The 23,844-nt window shown below is 38.7% G+C and overlaps 1 protein-coding gene and 1 long non-coding RNA gene across 2 annotated transcripts in view; one reads left to right on the top strand and one right to left on the bottom strand.

Moving 5' to 3' along the window:
* TSHR (thyroid stimulating hormone receptor) overlaps nucleotides 1–15,707 on the top strand; it is a 43,845-nt gene extending 28,138 nt beyond the window's left edge. Inside the window, exons 8-10 of the mRNA XM_071745846.1 lie at nucleotides 5,494–5,571; nucleotides 12,470–12,658; nucleotides 13,651–15,707. Of these exons, the coding sequence (XP_071601947.1) occupies nucleotides 5,494–5,571; nucleotides 12,470–12,658; nucleotides 13,651–15,061 (1,678 nt within the window). The 3' untranslated portion in view covers nucleotides 15,062–15,707. The remainder of the gene's footprint in view (nucleotides 1–5,493; nucleotides 5,572–12,469; nucleotides 12,659–13,650) is intronic.
* LOC139797062 (uncharacterized) lies at nucleotides 8,598–23,184 on the bottom strand. The gene is made up of 3 exons (XR_011726267.1): nucleotides 22,340–23,184; nucleotides 22,081–22,219; nucleotides 8,598–8,709 (listed from the first exon to the last, which is right to left on the bottom strand). It is a non-coding gene; the product is annotated as an uncharacterized lncRNA (long non-coding RNA).
* Nucleotides 23,185–23,844: the final 660 nt, after the last annotated feature.

The raw sequence follows: 23,844 nt of genomic DNA, 5'->3' as shown, positions 1-23,844 counted from the left end.
GCCATGGGCAGGGTTCACCTTCCACTAGACCAGGTTTGCTCCAAGCCTCATGTAACCTGAAGGGGTTTTGAATGACGACCTCAAGGAAGAAAACAAATAAAAAAGGAAAAAAATCAAAACCAAGAATTAATTTTTGACAAATCATTCAAAATCCCCATGTTCCATCCATACATCAGAAGACATTTTGGGAGCCTTGAAGGTTACCTTCTACCACTTTTGCATTATTAAAAGGCAGAGGTAATTCAAGGAAGCCAAGGCAATCAATGCAGATATAGGTGTGGAACCATGCACAAATGGTTTCTATTATCATGCTAAGTAATGGCACTACCTAATAAATCTCATACAACAAGGATCTGTGTTTTATAGCAAACCACAGTATTGCTGTATATGATTTATAATGGCAGGGAAGTAAAGAACCAGGAATGAAGTATCAAAGGACACTTTTGCTAAACAGCATTCATCTGAAACTTGAATCTCTCGTTCTAACACATCATTAAGGTCCATGAACTGCATCACTCCTGCAGAGCTTGCAAAGTGGTGCTCCTGCCACTAAGTTTATTTCTGTAAGTAAATTGGTGAGGAAATAAGATTTTTTTAAAAAACATTTCCAGTGAATGACAAAATACATTTGTGATGAGTTTTTACAGAGCTGCCTAAATTACTGAAAAGGAAAGTGTGCAATCTCAAAATCTAATTGCAAAAATAAATTCCAAAAGAATGTATTTACTTTGGTATACGCTCTCAGGGGTCACCCATAATGCTTGGCTTAGCTCAGAGTCAAGATAAACAATGTAGTAGAAACATAGGATAAATCCTTAGTACTGGTTATTTACCAATCTTAGTTTACTGATCTGATTTGATAAAAGAAGAAAAGAAAAAAACACATACCAAAAACCCCTACAAAAAACAAAAAACAAATCCCCAAAAAAACAACAACCAAAAAACCAAACCACTTTCTTTTACTGGTACCACTGTGAAACCATCATCATATCCTATTCCAGACTCAGAATTTACTCCTCCAGATTTCCTGCACACTTTGCATTCTGGTATTCATGTAGGTCTAATTGCTTTCTACCAGCTTTCCAAAATTACTCTTAATCTAGTGTCCCCACTGAGGACAGATGTTCCACTTTATCTATGTGATTCTAAGATTTTCAACATTTGTTTAGGCATGTAGTGATGTTGTGATCACTGTTCTTATTTTCTTTTCTGCAGTGTATTTAAATGACACAGCTATCAGTAAAAATAGGACTAAAGGTACTCCTAAAAGGAGCTATGCTGGCTATATGTCAACTTAATATTTACCAAAGCCTTAATCTTTCCATTTAAAAGAGGTACCTATTAAAATCAAATGGCTTAAACAACAGTAATCAATTAGCAACAGGAAATTGTACATTCTGATGGGCCTGACTCATCTATCTGAAAACTGGCAGCAAACACTGCAGCCCTTCCTTGCTAACACATGGTTATGAAGTTCCCAAAAGTCTCTAGCTGGCTGTTTCTATTTGTAAGTTTGAAGATTTTTATCATGTAGGTGAACTATTATATTTCAGGATCATTGCTCACTATGTTTTTTAAATATAGGGGGAAAATATTTCAAAATTGGACAAGCAATTGTCTAGTTGTATAATACTATCTAGTTACTAAACCAGACAGGTTTTATTGGGTCAGGCAGGTTTTTGTGTCCTTCAAAACTACAACCTAGATGACAAAATCTTGGATTAATTCTTATCTCTTGCTCTGGATTTAATTTTTGTATTAGATTTGCAGACAAAATCATGAGGAAATTTGTGAAGTGTAGCAAAAGCTCACAACAAAAGGGACTAGGTTGTAACATTTTATAAAAATCAATTCTTAGAAAACACAATTATCAGGTGATACTAGAATTCCATATATTTCTAAAGAATGAAAGCTTATTTCAAACATGAGTACCTGATGAGGTGAAGTAAGCTGTTTTCCTCTGTAACAAACAAGGCTTTAGGCATGGGTGATGTCCAGTGAATAACATGCCAGGAGTGTTGCTCTGGCTTGGCTCCCTAAGGCTTTGTGTTGTGTAACCCAGCCAAAGTGTATTTACTTTTCATTGGTGATCAATATAAGCTTATATCCAGTGAATGTTATGGATTATTTGCCAATGACCAGACAGAATTAGACTCTTGATTTTTTCCACAGCAAGAAACAATTACTTTGACTTTATTATTTTTCCAGGTAAACCTCAATTCTGCTATCTGACTTCAAAAGACTCTTCTAGTAGGAAGACAAAAGAGTCTTTCTGCACTTTTCTGAGTCAATTCAATTATTTCCACAGGCACCATCTTAAATGTGGCTTTTGTTACATACAGAATTTACAATTAGGAAAAGTTTTACCCTTGCATCTTTGCCACTAACTAGCAAAATGGGCACAGTTCACAGCAACTTCAGGGACACCATCTGAGACCTGTTGTGACAACCTTTCCATGCTATTTTTTGCCTTCCTAGTGATATCACAAGCTTAGGTTAAAATATTTATAACATTTACATTACCCAACATTCCCCTCTTCTTGAGGTATTACTGTCTGCATCAGTAGCATCAAATTCTTTCTTTCGTTACATTTAGTTTCTTTAGTAGGTCTACTCTGAGCATCTTCAAATTTCAGTGTCAACTGCACCCTGAAATTTTATGAAATTTCTCTTTTCAAGATATTTGATGAAATTCTGAGCAATGTCACCCGACTTCACTTGGACAGCATTGTTAGTTTTCTCCTCTTTCTCACTTTTGCTGATGATCTGATCATTGCAAATGTTCTCTGCTTTTATCTATGGTGTGAAACATGACCATAAGGCAGGCTGTCTGCAATCCATGCAAAGTTTCTGTCCTTTACTTGGGCAGAGGACCACATTGCCTTCTCTTGAGAAATGCTTTAGAGTCATCATCTGCAATCATCTTTTTCTTCATTCATGCATTGCAAAGCCTCCACCAGCCCTGAGCCCTTGTTGGTGAAATATCAAGCAATCCTGATGACTGCATTTGTTGGGCCTGAGTCACCCACTGCTGCAATACTTGTCTCAGTGTGAGTGAGACTCTCTTCCTGCTTCTGTTGGACTTGAACAACCTATAATATCTACCTATAATAATCTAATAGTAGGTAATAATCTAATAGTAGGTAATAATCTAATAGTAGGTAATAATCTAATAGTAGGTAATAATCTAATAGTAGGTAATAATCTATCTAAATCTACCTATAATTGAACTACCTATAATATTGCAATCTGTGGATCCTGTTTTTACTCCTGGCCTGCACCCTCATGCTTGAATCTGTGGTTTGCTACTAGGGCCAACAGATTTTACCTTTTCCTTTATACAGAAAATTGATAAAATTTATGAATGGGATAGTCACAGATGCTACAAGTCTCTTCTGCCTAGACAATGTTCCTTCCAGGGTCTTTATAGCACTGGTCATTTTGCTGTTATATTCCCTCTGACAGCTTCCTTAGCAACTTTATGTGTTCTCCCCCTCAAAACATGTTGCATTGTATTTCTGCCCCAAGATGCATTTCAGGACCTTTACCTCCCACTTTGGTGCCTTGGTTCAAACTCCTCTCAGAGGTCCTTTCTCATCATTGTACAGAAACAAAATGCTTGGACTGTTTTGTCTCCTTGTTTATGTAGTCCCTCCCACCAAGTGAGCTGGATGCTCCTCCATCCTCTCCCAGGGACTACTGTATTTGGTAAATTATTCTTAATTCCATCACAAGATTTCAATCTTCATAGAAATTAAGCTGAAAAGCATGACTAAGTTTGATGCCTGCAAGCTGTTTCTCCTGTAAACATTGTGACAGAACTTGATTGATGTAAGTAAGAACAACATCTAGGGTTTAACTGCTGGCTTAGAGAAAGAATTATCACACTAGTACCAAGTGTATATAAATAAACACACACACATATATATACATATACAGGTATGTATATATTGCAACCTGATCTTCAGTCTCTTCATTGCTCAGCTAATTCTGCATATTCCTGTCTGTGTGTTTAGGAAATCTAGCTCCTGCTAACTGCACTTCTCCTGGTGAACCAGGAGGAACCACCTCAGAGAAATTAAGGTTCCTCATGCATTATGCAAGACACTTTTTAGCTGGATAGTTGTTAAAAAATCACATTTTTAATCTAGCTCTATGTCAAACATACCCAACTATTACACAGAAGCTGGCACTGTATGCATAAAAACAACACTTAGTTATCCATTTCATCACATTAGGGGTATATTGGCTCTTCACAGAATGTCATAAAATATGCTCAGTGCTGTACATCCCCTGTGACTCTGTCAGAAAAGCAGGATGCCCCTGCCTCTGCTGCAGGTTTTTAATTTATGCTATCTCTTTGCACACCTGCAATTGTGGAAATACTGAAGCCAACTATTTCTCCCAGCTCCTTCTACAAAAACCAAATTCTATTAGGCCACTAAGTACAAAAAACTCAGAACTGCATAGCCTCTCTGAAGCAGTTTGGGACTCAACTAAATTACCTGCAATAATAATTCATATATTTATAAATGTCTCAAACAGTTTCAGAATATGGTAAGCAGGAATCCAGCTAAAAACAACGAATTCATTCTAAATCAGTCACTTTTAAATCTAAAACCACAGAACTGAATTTAACACTGACTGTTCCATTCGGGTTATGTTAATTTTCCTGAGTGTTCAGTAGCCTTGCACTGCCTGTCTTTACCTACACACCTTTGACTCAGCTCCACGAATTCCCTACTTCGTGAATCCACATTTTCTTACATGTCAGCTCCCAGACTGATGGGAGTTAATCTTGATCCTTGATTACATCAATCATGTAATGATAGGATAAGTTTGAAGCATTCCATTTTCCAGGAATGTTTCTTTGCACTTTTCTCAAGATTTTAGATTTGTTTTAACATAAAAGTTTTATATTATCTTTTCCTTCAGATTGATCCTCCTTTCCATTTCCTCTCTTGCTCTTACAGTGAAACTTCATTCCTAACTGTTGATTTGTATATGGGGGTCCCCACTTGTCTATGGAGATTTTAAAGCATTTAAAACTTACAATAAAACTCAAAACAGGGAAGGAATAATTTTCATGTTTGTTCGGTATGTGTTCCTGTAAGTATCACCTCATTCTGATGAGGTGAAAACAATCTATTTCACCTCATCCTCACAGATAATCACCTGAAGATAGAGTGTGTATGTATGTCTTTATATGTACTACAGAGAGAAAAAAATAATTTGGAGCAAAGATAATTTATTTGCTTTGTTATTATTTGCTGAAGAATTTTACTTATTTTCAAAGTTGCAAACCTGTATTTATTCCTTGGGTACCCAGAAGATAAAGTAACTGATGGTATAAGCAGTGACTATGTTGCTGGAATAGAACTGTACTTATACATACTGCTTTTGTAAATCTGTGTAGGTAACTAAGCTGTTGGGCATCTTCTCTAACCTACAGATAACTATTTCCAAATCAGTGTCTTGTGTTTGTTTCTGCAGCTATCTGCACAAGAACAAATACCTGGAAGTTATCAATGATGATGCATTTATGGGAGTGCACAGTGGACCAACTCTACTGTGAGTAGGAGAAAATGAAGTAGAGAAAGCTTTAAAAATAAATACTGTTTTAGGTTGCACTTTCCCACTGTTATTTGCAGCAGAGCAACAGGGATGGAACAAACTAAACAAACTAAACTTTAGACAAACAAAAGACTCTACTAGCACACATGTAGAGGAAATTGAAATCAAGATGAAAAAAATAATTTTAGATAGAATAATGTTATTACTGGTCCTGTCCTCTTTCTCATGTAATTTGGCTTCCAGTCTGATTTTAGAGTCATCCAAAGAACTCTTAACTGAAATTAGGAATCACAATACAAAACAGAAAAAAAGAAGTTTAAGAACTTTAGAAAGAATTGTATTCCCTGATTCAAGCAGTCTAGCATGTAATGTAGTGCAAAGGACTGATAACGGGAGGGAGGGGGAGGGGCAGAGGGAGGAGGAAATGAAGAGCTGAAAGTGGGATTCCCTCCTCCACTGCAAAGCAGATGGTGCTGGCAGTGTTCAGACTGTGAAAGAATCAGTTTTACTTTCTGCTCTTCAGGAAAGCAGCATATTTATATCAGAATAACTGTGTACTGTTCACATAAGGAATCCTAGTACCTAGCTATAATAACAAAAGACTACAGAAAACATTATTTTTCTGCCAGATACTTTCCAAATCCATAAAATCAGGCTAGCTACCAGGGATACTGCAATCTATAGTAGAAATTGTTTTGGTCATAACCACTTTATGCTAAGTAGAGTTGTCCCACTGCTGTGTAAAGCTGCCACAGACCTTTTAGGGCAAGGTCATCATCAAATCTCTGGTTCTCTCTGTCCCCTACATCTCAGATGCACTGCAAGACCAGTGTGTGAATGGTAGCCTGTCTTCTGCTTCAGTCATCTGAATTACTTTGTCTTGTGTGGCGAGGTGGAAGATCTGGCTGAGGGCCCATCTTTCAGGGCCACATCATTCCTCCACATCACTCCCTAACACAAGGTTCACTGGAGTTATTAGCAGAGCCCTTGGGAACAGGGTCCAAGATCAGCTCTGGGCAGGATTAGGTTTTCCTTTCACTGGTTTCAGGGGAGAGGGAAGCACAGACCATTCCCAGAGTCATACTTCTGGTGCAGGTACCTCAAGTAATTGGACATTGGAATGACTGATTCTTGCCCCTCCAACAGCAAATCATGACAAACTACTCCTTTCACACTGGGGTGACACTTTGTTTGTTTCCTAAAGTCATCCTCACTTTCCCAGTGGCACCTGATATATCACCAGCCACCCTGTTTTGTATCAGCTCAGAAAAACAGGGAGGGGAAGCACCAATGCAGTTATTTTCACCAGGACATGCAGGACAGCTCTCCCCCCTTTCACTCAGTGTTTCCATTCCCCTACCCTCTACAAAAAGCTGCTGGGGGACAACTAAAGTCAGGAGGGATAAAGTTATGTCATAAGCTTCTCAACTAGAATCTGGCATCTCTGACTGCCAGATGGGGCCAGAACTTCTCTCTAGAGGGTCTGCAAAGGAATGAAACAAGTCCAGGCTTCTTCATTTGAAGTTGCAAAGTCCTTGGGGAGCAGGTGTGTACAAGGAGAACAGGTAAAAGAAGTAACACACTGCATTGTGTCCCTCAGGATGCTGTCCTGGAATAACATGCCTTTTCTTTTCACTGAATCACCCAAGAGTTAAAGCTCACTTGTGCCATGAGTGGCCACATCCTGAGACATATTATTTCCATTACAATACTACTTTGCCACAATAAATGCAGCCTCAAGGAAGGTTCACTCTCCTGTTATGTTTGGGGCCTCAGATGGCTCTGATCTTCTCTGAGGCTACAAGGTGGTATGATGGGTTGAAAAGCTCCTTCCTAGGGATGGCAGAAGACAGAACACTCAGGATCTTAAGTCTAAGGGAGGTGAGAGTTTGCAGGAGCCCTGAATTTGACTCTTAGAGTTATTGTAGGTATTTAAATCCCCAGAGCTCTCAGATTATTTCACACTGGGATGTTTTGATTCTCTTGTCCTAAGCTGAAGATCTTAGGAGGGTGCTGTGATTTACCCCTGGCCTGCAGCTCAGTTCCACACAGCCACTTGCTCCCCCCCACCCAGTGATGACATGATACAGTTCGATACCCCTGGGGTCAGTTGGGGTCAGCTGTCCCAGCTGTGCCCCCTCCCAACTCTTTGTGCACTCCCAGCCTACTCGCTGTCAGGGCAGGGGGTGAGAAGCAGAAAAGGCTTTGACTCTAGGTAACAGCAGTAATGAAAGCTCCTCTCTCTGTTATCAGACCTGTTCTCAGCAAAACTCCAAAACATAGCCCCATCCGAGCTATTATGAAGAAAATTAACTCCATGCCAGCCAAAACCAGTACAGAATGGTGAAGCATATTATTGCTTTTAAATTCAGTTTTACTAGCAGCTTTAGGGACTTCTGTTACCCATGAATAGCCAGGAATTATTTTGCATGTATGACATAGGAAAGGTTTGTTATAAAGCAGATATCTTCCAGCAATAATTTAGAGCACAATCTTTCCACCTGAACAGATCTCTTAGTTGATCTTCAGGAACTGAAGGAACAAAATAGTTTCTGAAACTCCCATATATGCACTGCCTTAAGAAGCCAAAATGAATGAAAATTGAGTGGAACTCTACTATTAATTGTTGTGTCATGTCAAAGGCCATTACCACCTCCCACAAGAGACAGAAATGTGCTCATAATTGGTGCATTATTACACAACACCCACTGTAACATCAAGACTAGTACTGAGTTAATTGTAGAGAGATTAGAGATTTTTTTAACTTGCATAATAGACTGAGAAGTCTGACCAATACAGCCCTTGTCTAAACAACTTCTCTTATTTTAATAAATATTTTGTTAAGTCATTTTTGGTTCAGACATCTAGCTATTATTAGCTGCCATGGGAATTTGTCTAGAGCACAAGTTCAACAGAGTACAAAAAAATACAATTAGGGTCATTATTCAATTAGCCTTTGCAAAACACACAGTCCAAATTAGAAAGGTTACCAACTGTCGCACAAGATGTATGTGAGTAATTACCTTTAGAAAGTTGAAGAGCTCTTTAAAACATCGCTTCCCAATCTAGGAATGGGTTCTGTTCCTGCCACTGGCACACAGAAATCTTCAGGCAACAGGAGCACTCTGCATTTTGCTAATCAAACAATACAAATTCATAGAATTAAATACTCTTTCAGTAGGTAGGAATTAATATCTGCAGGATAAGCCAATTTATTATGTATACTTATACTCTAATTTTAAGCTAGTGTAGTACTGCAGTATTCAGAAATCTGTATATATTTAGATAAAAATTCACAGCTGTACTATGCTGCATTCAATTGCATTTTCTTCATCTCTTTTAAATTCTCATTATTACTTAATTGCATGCTTCCAGCTGTGAAAAAATAATTATTGAAAAAATAATTTGTTATATCTGTCCCTTATATCCAGTTCTGAACTTCTGACTTGATGAAAACAACATGAAATAAACATAAAAACAATATCCCAGAAGAAAAAGTAAAATTTGAGTAGCTACGTATCTGTCTAACACTTACATCATACACAGTCTGCTCAGAAAACATCTCTTAAAACATAAGCTATGTTTGCTTCCTACATTTATCTGAAGCTTTTGGGTGTCTCCCCAACATTCAATGTAACATGTAAATCTCAGGTAAGGTAAGCAACAGCTTAGAAATGTCACACAAGATATATTAAAAAGTATAAAAACCAAACCAGCTAGTGAGTCACAATGTTAAAACTGGTTGAGTGCACCTTGGTTACTGTTTTCTGCTCCTGACTCCAGAGGTCTGTGCTACTGCAGGCAAACCACTCCTAGTACCTGGGTAAGCTCCTTAAATGCTAGACTGGTCTGTACCTAGGCTTATAGTGAAATTTTCTAGCACTTCACAAGCAGGTAATATACATACAATGCCTCCCACAAGGTGTGTGGCTGCCTGGTTTCCATCCCAGCCCCATCATAGGCTTTTCTCAGGCCTTGTGGAAGTCCCAGAAGACTTAGAGCAGATGCCAATCACAACACTGACAGGGGTTTGTAGGGCAGGACTTATTTTCACAAAAGCCCTCAACATGCTGATTTGCCCCAGGTGTATCAGATTAAGTTGGTGGCTCATTTGTTGTCTTCCTGCAGCAGGCTAAATTGCAGGTTACACCTCTTTTACCAATTCAACTACTTCCTTCCCAAGCTGCTTCAGAACTTTTTGGTGAAAACCATCCAATCCTTGTAATTCCTTATCATTCATTTTACCAGTTTTCTGCCTAACCTCTTTTATAGACACTTCAGTTTGAGACAGATCCCCTTGACAAATCTGTCAGACCTCTTCCCATTCCCTTTTGTTTCTGTGTGTGCCAGCTTAACAGAATGTGAAAATTGCTTTGTTTAAACATCTTATCAACATTTTTAGATATTAGTAAGGCTGACATAACAGCAGTTACCATTTTTCTGAGCAGCATAAGATCAAGACTGATCGTACAATGACACAGAACAAAGAAATCATTTAGGAAAATGTATCTTCTGTATGAATGCAGACACAGACACTATAGAGTTGCAAACTTCATCTGCTTCTAATCACATTGCTCTGAAAATCAGCAGTTATTATTTAAAACCTTTCTAGTTTGAAGGCAGCTGCTATGCTGCTTGAAGTTGATTGTGGATCTGAATAGATTTTCAAGACTGGATTTGTAAGGTAAAAAAATCCTTGTCAGTCCCCCAGAACTCCCTCTGGCCAGCTGCCACACACACTGTTGCTAATGAAGTGTGGGCCTAGGTAGGGTAACTAAGAAGTTATCTTCCACTGGGAGATGAATTATCACCAGACTCCCAAGGGACTTTTGCATTTGCATGTGGTACAGAGAGGCCACAGCCCCCTTCAGTGGCGGACACAATACTAGGAGATTAGGGACCTCCCAAACTGGGGACTTTGCAAAGTTCCAAACTTCTAAGCCATTGTGCTTAATATGGATGGGACCAACCATCTATTGTTAGCCCTGCAGGATTAATCCTAAATCAACTAGAACTTCAAAGCAGCTGTACCTGTGTCTTGTCCCCAAGCACCAAAGTTTAAAACAAGCAGAGGTTTTGAAAATAAAACCTGCAGTACCTAACTGCTTAAATACACACCCATATACGTACACATAGAAGACTTCAGAGGATTCAGTAAGACAGAATAGAAATGAGGTAATCTTATAATGGACTGTTCTTCCAAGCCCTTTCTCCTCAGATCAGTCTTTCAAACTTGTTAGCATCACTTGACAGCACTCTTTGAGTTACTGAAGACCTTTCATGCTCCCCTCTGCTTCCCAGGAAATTGTTTCTACCACCTGAGCCCAGGGCTGGTTGCTCCCTTCTGCTCACAGCTCTCCAGGAGCTCCCTCCCCTGTACAGCCAGGGACCCAGAGAGGCTCCTTTCTGATGCTGCTTCCAAAGTACAAGCCCTTTTCCTCCAGGATATTCCTTCTGACCCAGTTATTTCTCATGGGAACATAACACAACGGAATAAAACCAAAACAAAGGCAGATACTGTCCTTCTTGTTGCCTTGTTATTTGGGCTGCACAATGAACCATAGCACTGACTTTCACAATTTAACAATGCAATTTTGTGAAAAGATGATGCCTTTTCCCATGTTTAAGTCTCTTGCCCTACATTCTCAAGTGCTCCAAAACTCATCTCACAAGATTGAAAAATTCCCAGTCACCATCTTTACAATACGCTTTGCATCTACAGTTTCCCACTGCTTCCAATCCTGGCTTTTCTCAAGAGAAAAGTCTTAACCTGTGCTTACTACTTTATATTTTTTAAAAATTGATACTTTTAATAAAACTTGCTGTAGAGCTTTCTGTGCTCTTGCTGTAAACTGCATGTAGTTTTATAGAGCTGCATACAGTATTTAAAATATTGTCAGATTTACATAATGAAGTTTTCCTGTTTTCTACTTTCCTAAAAACTTTAGGCATTTTATTTCTCTTCAACATTCCTAAATAGCAGTGACCTGACATTTGCAGAGAGGACTCCAAGATCTTTAAAGAATGCTAAGTAAATTAAATCCCATTGTCATCTATGGACAGCTAAGATTGCTTTTTCCTAAATAGACTTTACATTCATCAATATCGACTCATGTCAATTATTTTACAGCTCAGTCAGTACTGCAGGGTCCTTCTGCTTCTTTAGGCAAGTTTCGTTGCATCTACTCTCATTCTCTTTCCAGACTGTATGAATACATCAGTAGTACCAGCACTCCTAGCCTCCATGGGCCTCTGCTGCAGTGACATGAATAGCCAGATGCCAGTTCATTTTCTATTTTATTTCTAGCATTAAAACTTATCATCTGTTTTACCCCACTCTTATTTTTTTTAATTAATTCAGGACAGCCATTCCCCTTGTCAGGTAACACGTTAGTTACCTCGAGAGCCCTTGATATCTGATTCTCCCAGATATCCTAACTCATTTTTAGGATTTACAGAAATCCTAACTCATTGTACAAACAGGATCAGGTTTCTCCATATGCTTGTGCTGGAACATTTTCAAAGAACTCCCAAGAGTTTGTAAGGTGTCATTTCCTGTCCAAAAAATCTTAGCACCTCCCATGACACAGCACTTAACCACGTTCCCTTCCTGCAGGCAGCTGCCACCATCATGAGGACCTGATGGGAACCCACGGGGATTTCTGAAAGGCCAGATGAGCTTTAAAACACAAAGAAGATCACAGGAGAAATTCACATCCTACTTGAATTTTAATTGTATCAGAACCCAGAAAAGTTATAGGAAATCCCCACCTCCTCTGGATTCAATTTTTTCTGTGTAATTCTATGAAACTCCTAAATTACTGTGAGAATCTGAAAAAAATTCCGATCCAGTCACTGGATATTCTGATGTTGGTCTTTTTCTTCCTGTACCTAGGGACATCTCTAGAACAGCCATTGCTAACCTGCCAGCCAAAGGACTGGAAAGCCTTAAGGAACTAATGGCAAAAAATACATGGACTTTAAAGAAATTACCAACTGTAAAGATATTTCTTCAGCTAATGCGAGCTGACCTGTCATATCCAAGTCACTGCTGTGCTTTCAAGAGCTGGAAAAAAGCCAGTGGGTGAGTTTCACTAATTTACATCCCATTTTAAAGTATTTAAGTGAAGACAGTGGTTCATAATTAATAGAAAATTACATCTGCTGGCACTTCTGTGATTATTTTTCCTAGATATAGGGGGCATTCTTGGAAACAGAGTTTAAACTTAAAACTGACAGAAGAAATAAATTTGTAGAACCTTTTTCTCCTCCTTTTTTGAGACCAGAATTAATTAGGCAGAAAAAAAATAGGAATAATGTTCAATAACAGAATGTGCTGTGGCAAGGATTGGAAAGAAGAGTTTTGGAGGTGTTAGAGCATCATTTCTTATGTGTTTTCTTACTGAAAAGCTCAGAATAAATGATTCTGTCATAATTATGCACATAGTTTATTTCAACTTCCATTTTGGCAGTGTATTTCCAGCCTTCCATCAGAACAGGTGCCAATAGCTTTTGGAAAGAAAAAAATTACATTTAGGTGTCAAAATAGTAAAAAGTATGAACGATTTTTGACTACAAATACAAATGTATGACACGATGAGGGACAGGATACCCAACCACTACACTAGCAGTTAGCTGTAAATCATCTACAGGGAACACATGGAAATGAAATTAAAATGCTGGAAGTTCTGGGAGAAATTGATTTGTGAACAAAGAAAAGGAAAGTAATAGTGTGTGTACTATCAAATAAGTTATAAACACTAGAAAAAGTCTTGTAAGATACTAAGAGTGTAGATCCCAAGAAGGAAAAGGGATTATGGGTGCTGAACAAGCCAGATTACTACTGGGGACAGCTGACAATAACATAAAAAGGAAAAATATAGTTTAAAAATAAGTCCAGAAATGCCCAAGCTTATTGTTCACCAAATGTTCTATTAACAGAAATATATCCAATCATATTTTGATACCTACATTTTCATTCACAGAGATTTGGTTTTGAAGTGTTTCCTTTGTCTACCGGCTGTACTCCAGTCAGACTGTACATGCCAGTGGTGACTCCCCCCTCTACTCTTTCAGAATCCTGGAGTATCTGACATGTAACCAGAGTGGCAGTCACAGCTTTCGTAAGAGAAGATCAGTCAAAGATCTCAGAGGTACATTTTACAAAGATTATGCAGAAGAATACACAGACCACACCTACAGTGAGTATGACAAAAAGACCAAGTTCACAGATTTTCACGAACATTCCCATTATTACATTTTTTTGGAAGAGCATGGAGAAGGAAATCTTGGGTTTGGCCAAGAGCTCAAGAATCCTCAAGTAGAAGATGTCGAGACCTTTGACAGTCATTACGACTATCCTGCCTGTGGGGACAACGGAGATGTAATATGCACTCCAGAGCCCGATGAGTTTAATCCCTGTGAGGATATAATGGGATATCAATTTCTGAGGATTGTGGTGTGGTTTGTGAACCTGCTGGCCATCCTAGGTAACACTTTTGTCCTTTTGATCCTTCTCACCAGTCATTATAAACTGACTGTACCACGCTTCCTGATGTGTAACTTGGCCTTTGCTGATTTTTGCATGGGTCTATACCTCCTCCTGATCGCTTCGGTGGATCTCTACACCAGGTCAGAGTACTATAACCATGCTATAGAGTGGCAGACTGGGCCTGGCTGCAACACAGCTGGCTTTTTCACAGTCTTCGCCAGTGAGCTTTCTGTGTACACCCTGACTGTGATCACTCTGGAGCGCTGGTACGCCATCACCTTTGCCATGCGTCCCGACCGCAAGATTCGCCTCCGGCACGCCCTGGTTATCATGTTGGGGGGGTGGCTCTTGTGCTTTCTTCTTGCCCTTCTGCCACTGGTTGGTGTCAGCAGCTATGGCAAAGTCAGCATCTGCCTGCCTATGGACACCGAAACACCGGTGGCAGAAGCCTACGTTGTCTTCATTTTAATATGCAACATTATTGCTTTTGTCATCATTTGCGCCTGCTACATAAAGATCTACGTAACTGTGCGAAACCCTCAGTACAAGTCTGGGGACAAAGACACCAAAATTGCCAAGCGGATGGCTGTGCTGATTTTCACTGACTTTCTGTGCATGGCTCCCATCTCTTTCCATGCTTTATCTGCCATTATGAACAAACCCTTGATAACTGTCACCAATTCCAAGATTTTACTGGTACTCTTCTACCCACTCAATTCTTGTGCCAACCCCTTTCTTTATGCTATTTTCACCAAAGCTTTCCGAAGAGATGTGTTTATCCTGCTGAGCAAGTTTGGTATATGTGAGCATCAGGCTCAAGTCTACAGAGGTCAGACAGTTTCAGCCAAAAACAGCAGCAGCTCTTATGGGCAGAGAATCAGCCGAGGGACAGGTCAGATTCTTACAACCATTCAAGACCCAGCCAATGATCACCTTTCAGCCATGACAATGCCAAACCAAATTCTAGTGGAAGAATACAAACAAACTGAGCTGTAACAGCTCGATGTACCACAGCCACAATTTGGTCAAAAGGCAGTGGTGCAATACAGTAAATCGAGTGAGAAGATAACATTCTCCATATCCTTTTTCCCTACCATGTCCTTTGTGATGTCCGAAAGTACCTTCAGAGTGGTCTTCTTTTAGACAAGCTACACAATTGAACATCTTGTTTCACACTCTTACCAATGCACATCAAAAGACTGTTCTGATGATAATGCTGGAAGTAGATGCAAACACTTTATTTAAATAGGAAAATTGGTATTTATAAACCCAGCAAATATGAGATACACTCTCATCTAAAAAATGTAAGGAAGCAAAAGACCAAGCATAAATCTTGGGAGGACTTGTATGACTGAAAAAGGACAAAGTTTTATATAAAATGAGACTAGAAAGAAAAATTAAAGGTTGAAATTCTCAGAAAAAAAAGTTCAATTGTTTTTCTAATGTTAAATTTCTAAAACTTCCACTAAGGCCTAAAATGGAACAGATTCCTTCTTCTTCTGACATCCTGACCTAAAAAGAAGCTAGCCTTTAGTTTACAGGTTTTGGTTTAGTTGAACGATGTGGGAAAAGGAGCCTCTTCATATTGCCTTTATAGCCGTAGAAGGCAAACATCACTGATTCTGTTGCTGCTCCTAAGAAAATACGTAAGAAACATCAGGGCATTTGTCTTTGCATGCTGCAAAGACTTACTATTGCTCTCTCACTTTTCGAAAAAACCTATTCACAAGATGGTTTAGTTTGAATTTATTTGGAGACCACCCAGTCAAGTTAATGATGTTTGTGTAGTTTTGATGGCTGAAAGTTTGTACTAAATCTTCTCCCATTTAATCTGAGCATGTTTATTACTTTGAACACCCTGTAACTACTGCTGTCTCACCACTGCTGCTATCCCTACTTACCCTTCTCTTACAGGATATATATATATAGAATAATTTTCCTTTTAGAACTTGCTATCTTGAGATGCCTCACATCTCCATGTAGAGAAAGGGAGAGGATGATGCCTTCAGGTTACTTCATGCCTTCAGTTACTGACCTGAAGGCTAACAACTAGCTCCTCCAACACATTTTAAGAAAATCTCTCCATTTTTTTACTGAGCTCTGTTATCTGACCCCTGTAATGTCTGCAGTACAAGAATACCAAGCTTCAATCATGTTCTTTCTCAGAGATGAAAGACTAAATCAACATTTATTTTAGAAGTGGTTTTGAAAGTAACACTGATCACTTATTTCAAAACCTCATTTTACCTTAAACCAAGAATATTTATTCCATGGAAAATAGTAGTACCTTGTAAAGATGTGGTATGTTGCACTGACTGTAGCATGCTCTTGAATTAGTACAGCTATTTGCTTTTACTAATAGATGATGGATATATTTACATATTATTGAACTTTTTAATCTCCCATTGTTGCCTGTAAGAATTGTCTATTGAAAGAATTCTGTAACATTGCTTTTATGAACAAAATTTGGTATTTCTGGTTTATGTCTTGCATGTTCCTTCTCGTGTTTAACTTGGTAAAAAATATTTTTAAAGCTGTTGGAAAGATCCAGGCAATAGACTTTAAGTACTTTATTTGTCAGACTTTTTCTTGTAACTGTTTGTGTCTTATAGATATTCTTGTGCATTTCTGCTCTGATCAATCCCTTCAGCCATTTTTTGTCTGCATATGCCCTTATATAACACTTGCTTGCTATTTGAAATCCATCTCAGATGTATGATTTCTGGCATTCAGTACATATTTTCTCTACAATACATTAGAAGTAATGCATTGGAACATTGGAATAAAATGTTTTGCTTGAAACTGTAAGAAGCTCAGCAAGTTTTTTCTGAAGGTTTTAAAGTACTTTTTCCACAGAAAAAATTAGTACTATTTCTCTTGCACTCAAATTCATTGTTCTTCTTGGATGGCCTACAGCCAAAAAGGTTAACCACATGGCACACTATTTAAAGAGACTTTGGGTTTTTCCCCACCATTAGCTGGAAAAAGGACATCCTAATTGCCATTTCAGACAGTGCATCAAGGACGGAAAGGAACAGTAGCAATACTGCTGAGCTCTGGGGTTCCTGAACCATCATTAATTACACCCAAGATAATAAGAAGAATCACCTAACAGCCATGAGTTCCTCTTCAAAAGACTGAATCTGATCTTTTCTCCTTTCTAAACCTATTGTGTATGTGACAGCCACAGTGACTAAGGATTGGATACTTCACCAGAAAACACTTGCATGGGAAGAAGTTTGTGTGATGGACAGGCCCCACTGCAGGCACTGTCAGAGTAATATAGGAATCTGTCCATGCACAATCTTACAGAAGATTCCTGCCTCTCACTAGTTCTTCCCTTAAAGCCAATGTCCCTTGTCCTGTATTTGCCAAAATACTGCCAAATTTTATGTTCAGTAATTCTCACGAGTGAGGGGAAAAAAGTTACTGTCTTTGCTATATGGATCCTTGCATTCTGTGAGGGACAACTCCCACTGCTGAAAACTGTCAACATGCTCAAGCATCAGCTAATTCCTGACATTCCCTGCCTGTTTCAAAATTCCCAGCTGACTTCAATATCTGTGCACCTTGATAGTACCTGTAATTGTGCTTCCCTCCTACATGAAGCAGGAGGGTGCAAGGAAAGCTTTTTCTCAGTTGTAGATGCTAACTGGCACCAGGTAGGCCAATTAAGCTTACAGGCAAGAAGAAAATGCAACAGGCCAACAAGTGACAAGGAATAAGTATTTCTTTCTAGGAGGCCTATGCTGTTCAGTATGTGCATAAGGGACCTGGAAAAAGGAGTGAACAGTTTGCCATAATATTCAAAGCAGTAAGAAGAACAGATGGCTATGAAGAACTGCAGGAATTTAGAATTAAAACTGAATGCCTGGCAAGAGGAATTCAGTGGAGATCAAGTGATACACACATAAAAAAAAAATTGACATCTTAAATGATGTACTCTGAGCTGACAGCCTCAATAAAGGAACAAGACCTTGTGGGTAGAGTAGATCAGTCAATGAAAATCCCAGTTCACACTTCCTAGAGATCAGAGAAGCAAACTGAAGTATATTGTTGGGAAGAGAGCAGAAAATAAACCAGTAATTATTTTATCACTGTATTTTATCACTGTAAATCTTCACCTTGAGTAATGTAGCTCTTATATCTGCAATTGAAAAACAATATAACAGAAATGAAAAGTTTCAGAGCAGGGTAGCGAGGAGAATGAAAGGCTTGGGATTGCAGCTAAGGAATCACAGTAAAACAGGACACCTCAGAGTAGAAGGGAGATGGCAAAGCTCAGTAAAATCATGAGCAAGTTAGAATAGCTGGGTTACTGAACTTCTTGCCAAAGGCTGCTGTGGGTAATAAATTTTACATGGGTTAATAGAGAGACTGAAACTCATGGAACAGAAACATGTGGAAAGGTACAGAAAATACAAAAGCTGCCCCAGGATACTTCTGAACTGTGAATACACAGCAGATGGGAGGGAGTACTTGGAGAGTATATCATACAAGCTTGCCTATTCTTTCATGCTTCACTTGCCACACACCATTACCAGCCATCACAGTCAGGGTTCTGGCACAGACGGACTTAATTCTCTGTTCCATGGCAGCTCCTTTCTTTGTGTTCAAGCAGTTCCTCAATTCAGACTGCAAAGACAGTCTGAATTCAGTCTCAATTCAAGCATCTTCCTTCAGCAGGCCCAACCACAGAGCCCATGACTGGCTATCCCTGACCTCTGCTAGAGACATGAGGTTTTTTAATTGGGTATTCATCTGTTCTACATCACATACAACAGGTCAGCTACAGTCAGAGTAAAGTTCACCCTGCAATGTTATCCTGGAATCTGAAAATAGCACAAGTAAAAAAAGGTAAATTTCAAATCACTACTTCCACAGCATTTTTGTTTATCATCATAAATTAAATCTACTTTTGTTTCCTTTCTCAATGGATAGTTTAAATATTAATGTTTACAGCAGAGTCTTTGGAAAATCTGTACCAAAAGAGAAAAACTCCTTAAATGTAAAGTTCAATTTGAACAGACCTCATGCTTATGTGCTATGATGAACCAAACTCTCCCTTTCTGAGTTGTTTGGCAGGATGATGAGTAATGGCAGCTTAATCTGTATTGTTTTTCTAACAGATGCCAGGCATCCTCACTTTGAATCACTAATCAAATGGTTTCTGGGTTGCAGCTAAAATTGGACAGGATGAAACACAAAATAAGTTGGAGCTCATTCTATTACAAGCTCCTCTCTTCCTTGGTAGGGATTCCGAAAATATATGACATTATACTGCACTTCAACGTAGGCTTTGTGAGTTAAGGCACAAGGGGTTGGGAGGGCCATCATCATACTCTAGAACAGAAGATGTCTTTGAGATTCACACAAGACAATTCTTACTGCACCATCAACATAGAATTCACACTGGTTCAATAATACATCTGCATAAAACTGAAACATTTTGATGTCAATACACAGAGTGTTTCACCAGGAGAACACATCAGTTCAAACTTCCTATTCCCACACAAATTCTCCTCCCCCATGCACATACATTGGTATGAACTGCCATAGTACCTCAAATTATAAGATTTTTAAATTAGACAGGCTACCAGCCCTGTGGAAATATGTAATTTTGTAAGTGCCTGTTCTTATTTTCCACACTGAAAATACTGGGCAACTATTCCAAAACAACTGTAGCACAAGACTTCAGCCTCAATGGGACCATCCTGAACTTCTAAGAGCTTAAATTCTGCAGGATTAGTATCTATCTTACCCTACCTTTTGGGCAGGAGCTTTCTATGCTGCCCTGGTTAGGTGCAATGGCAATGGCAAGCCTTGTATGTGTGGTTACCTGAAGTCATATCCTTACATCTGTGCAGCTCAGCTGAAGCCCATGAAGCTTTGTTAGAGGAGGAGGAGGATGCTCAGTTTGCTTCTCAGCTCTTCACTATGCAGCTGTGATGAGGACTCTCCTCCAGGTCCTTCATATTTTGTCTCTCTTTTATGGAATGAAATCTGCTGTGAACATTAACTTGCTTCACAATACGTAGCTAAGCACTCACTAAACAGTTACTACAAAGCGACTGGAATTCTTGGAGTGTTAGTTGCATATACAGTGTGACACTTTTTATAAAACCTACTTTGCTGCCAAGGGAGCTTCCCCCTTGTGAACACAGAGACTGATAACATGCTAGACTGCCAAACCCATGCTGGCTGTCTTGCAGCTGAACAGTTTCAGCTGAAACACCAGCAGCTTTTCATTGAAAAGTGAAGAAAAATGACAGTGCTCCCTATCTTTTGTGAGAGCAAAGCTGCAGCAAATCAAATCCAAGCAGTAACATGGGTTTTAACAAAAAACTTCTCACTGCAAATTCTGAGGCACTGTCTGAGTGTCTGTCCTCTCCACAGCTTGCAAAAGCACAACAGCACTGAAATACCAAGCAGCATGAAGGTTATTTTCTACTCTGTGTGTAGAATGCTGGTTTCAGTTTGAACTGCAGCAAAAGAATTCCCTAAATCATATGTGGATTACCACTGCTGCCTAGAGGGAGCTGTGGAAACAACAGGTAATTCTCTTTTTTAGACAGCTACAGATTGCAATTAAACCATCAATGATACAGCAGTATAAAACAGCAAGAAGTAGCCAAGGATCAGGTTAGGAAACCCTGATAGAATTGAATCTGGCCGGGAACACCAGTGGTAACAAGAAAAGCTTCTGCAGATACATGGTGTTAAAAGGAAAACTAGGGAAAATGTGGGCCCTCTCCAGAAGTAAACACGAGACTTGGTCAAGAGAGACATGCAGAAGGATGAGGTACTCAGTGACTTCTTTGCCTCAGTCTCCACCAGCAAGGGCTCTGGCCACACCTCCCATGTTGCAAAAGGCAAAGGGAGGGACTGGGAATAAGGAAGATCCACCCACTGGTGAAGAACAGGTTTGAGCAGGTTTGGGATGATCTGAAGAACCTGAAAGTGAGTGCACAAGCCCATGGGACCTCATGAGATGTATCTGCAGCTCCTGAGGGAACTGGTGCATGAAGATGCAAAGACACTTCGCATCATATTTGAAAAGCTGTAGCAGTCTGGTGAAGTTCACAACTGGAAAAGGGGAAACTAGATAATCTTTAAGGCCCCTTTCAACACAAACCGTTCTATGATTCTATGAAGTGTGTTTTGATAAAAGGCACCTAAGAAGGGTGGCTTACAAAGTCCAGGAAAAAAAAAAAAGTACTTGTTTTTAGTCTACTTTGATAACTAAGTATGTTTGCACTCTATATTTGATTTTCTATAAATGTCTACTTTCTTTTATGTTCATCTTCTGTGAGCTGGAATCCTCCTTCCAGATTCTCTTTACAACTCCTTTCTCTGCTATGGAAGAAAGCCCATGCTCTGTTTGACCAAATACTTTACATTTTCCATACATTATGTGAGGTTATTTAAGCTAAATGGCAATACATATATAGAAGAAATTAAAAACCTGCTTTAAGGATATGGCAAAGATTTAGGATGGAGTATAAAAGCCAAAATATATTCTTAATAAACATTAACAGCAAATTTATCTGCTAAACTTAAGAACTGCTCTACTTTCACTCCCAAGTGTATATTCAAGTGGTATGTGCAAAAGCAATGTAAATATATTTCTTCTTTAGCTAACCAATTTTTAACATCAGTATAATCACCACACTTAGCAAGCTATTTGCCAACTCTCTATACACACAGGGAATTTTACTAGGTGATGCTTTAATGTTTTAAGATTAAAACTACTTATTACAATCAGAGTAAGGCCACAAAAATTAGTATGTCAGAAATACTACTCCCAGCACTAATACTTTGTCTTTGTTATGAGCTCAAACAAGGTAAACTCAGAAGGAAAGAGTTTCCACTGTGCAACAAATTGAGTTTTCTGAGAAACAGGCAACATAAGACAGAACAAAAACTACAAGCATAATTTCCACAGGGTGAATTCTCTGATATATCCTTTTTAGAAATGCTATACTCCCCAGAAAATTATGTTTCTCAAATGGTACCTGCTGAATCAGGACTGCCCACCTAGAGTCAGCCAGTTCTTCCTCAGAGGAAAAAGGTCTTCTGTACAAAATCCTTCAACACTGCTGCAGCGGGACACACAAGGAGACCTGTCCGTGGGGACCTTGCAGCACAGGATTCCTAGAAATGGGAATAAGCCTTTGGAAAAATCAGGAAGCCAGGTGGTCTAGCAGAAAAGACCACCCTCCTTATTTTCCAAACCATTGTTTCCACCACCAGCTAGGAAGGGTTTTTCTTTACCTTGGTATTAAATCTTGTCAGCTCTGGCACTTGTAAAGCAACATCCCAATTCTCTTGTGATTTGAGCCTGTCCCAGACACCCACAGGGATTGTTTGCAGTGCAGTTCTGCTTCACTTAGCACCTCTAGCAAAGGAAAAACATTTCTACCTTGACAGATTTATGCCTCCACATATAACTGATTTTGTGTTACAAGATTTTTTTTTAATTGTAAAAATTTAATCATAATCTTTGTTTTGGAATTGTTATTGAAATATCCAAATTGAACGCTTGCTGTTTTCAATTTCACTACCTTTTTGCTTACCAAGCTGAACTAAAAATAAAACCTACAAAGTGTAACCAATTACAATTACACCCAGCTACGTATTTTTGAAAATGCTTTCACTTAAAAGCTGACCAATATCCAGAAAGGGTGTTGTGACCTATGGACATGAATGGGCAATTTAATAACATTTGTATCACAAAGCACTATTTTCAACTATTTGTTCTCTCTCCATATTACCTCGTTATTTCAGATAACTGTTTGAGCTCAAGCCAGGACATGCACATTTATACGATGCAAAAACATGTAATTGCAATGGCATTTCACATAAAAATAATTGGGAAAGTCTTCAAACCGAAGAAAAAAAAGTGCCAAAAAAACCACCTCACGTTGTCAAGAGTAGTTCAACTACAGTCCAGTTGGCTGTACTATAGATGTCATCACATCTGAAAGAACTGAGTGGGTTTGGCCTAATCCTATTATCAGTGAAAAGAATAGTTTGAAAAATTACTGAGTCTGCTTTGAAAATAAGCAAGACCGTTTTTTAACAAAGAATTTTACAAACAGAAGTCCAGGTTTGGAAAATAAAAAACAAAAAAACCAAACAAAAAAACCCACAAAAAAACCCCCAGAAGAACAAAAAAAGCCACACAAAAAACAAACAAAAAAACCCACACAAACTCCAAAACTGATCCCGTGAACAATATGCAGTTAAAACTAAACAGGGACCTACTGAAAGCTATTCTAATATTCTTATTAGGTTTAGATTGTTATCCTCTCATGCCTCTACAGTTAAAATAACAAAGCTATAAAGAAATCATACTAATAGAAAAAAAAAAAAAAATCAGGTATTTTTAAATATACTTGATTTTGCCCCCAGAATATCCTTGGTATTTTTTGGTCATGCACAGCTAGGAGAGCACAAGTAACATTCACGATTATGCTCTCACCTTTTCTTACAGGGATTAAATCCAGCAATTTTGTGTGTTTTAACCTGACTTTGCTGCTATTTCATCAACCATTCTGCTTCACCCCCTCTTTTCACAGTCCTTTTACAAAAATTTTAGCCAGAACAACAGGTTATTTTTCCAATACGATTTTTTTTTTGTTTTCTTACACAGTATGTTTTCTTACTTGGACAGTAATGATCTTTTTTGGTAAGGCATCATACTTTCTGATGTATATCCAGAATCAAGTCTAAATCCTTTTCAAGATGACAAGTAAAGCAAATTTTATGGGAAAAGG

Source organism: Heliangelus exortis, chromosome 5, assembly GCF_036169615.1.
Source record: "Heliangelus exortis chromosome 5, bHelExo1.hap1, whole genome shotgun sequence".
NCBI classification, from domain to species: domain Eukaryota; kingdom Metazoa; phylum Chordata; class Aves; order Apodiformes; family Trochilidae; genus Heliangelus; species Heliangelus exortis.
This window is presented reverse-complemented; position numbering and strand designations above follow the sequence as displayed.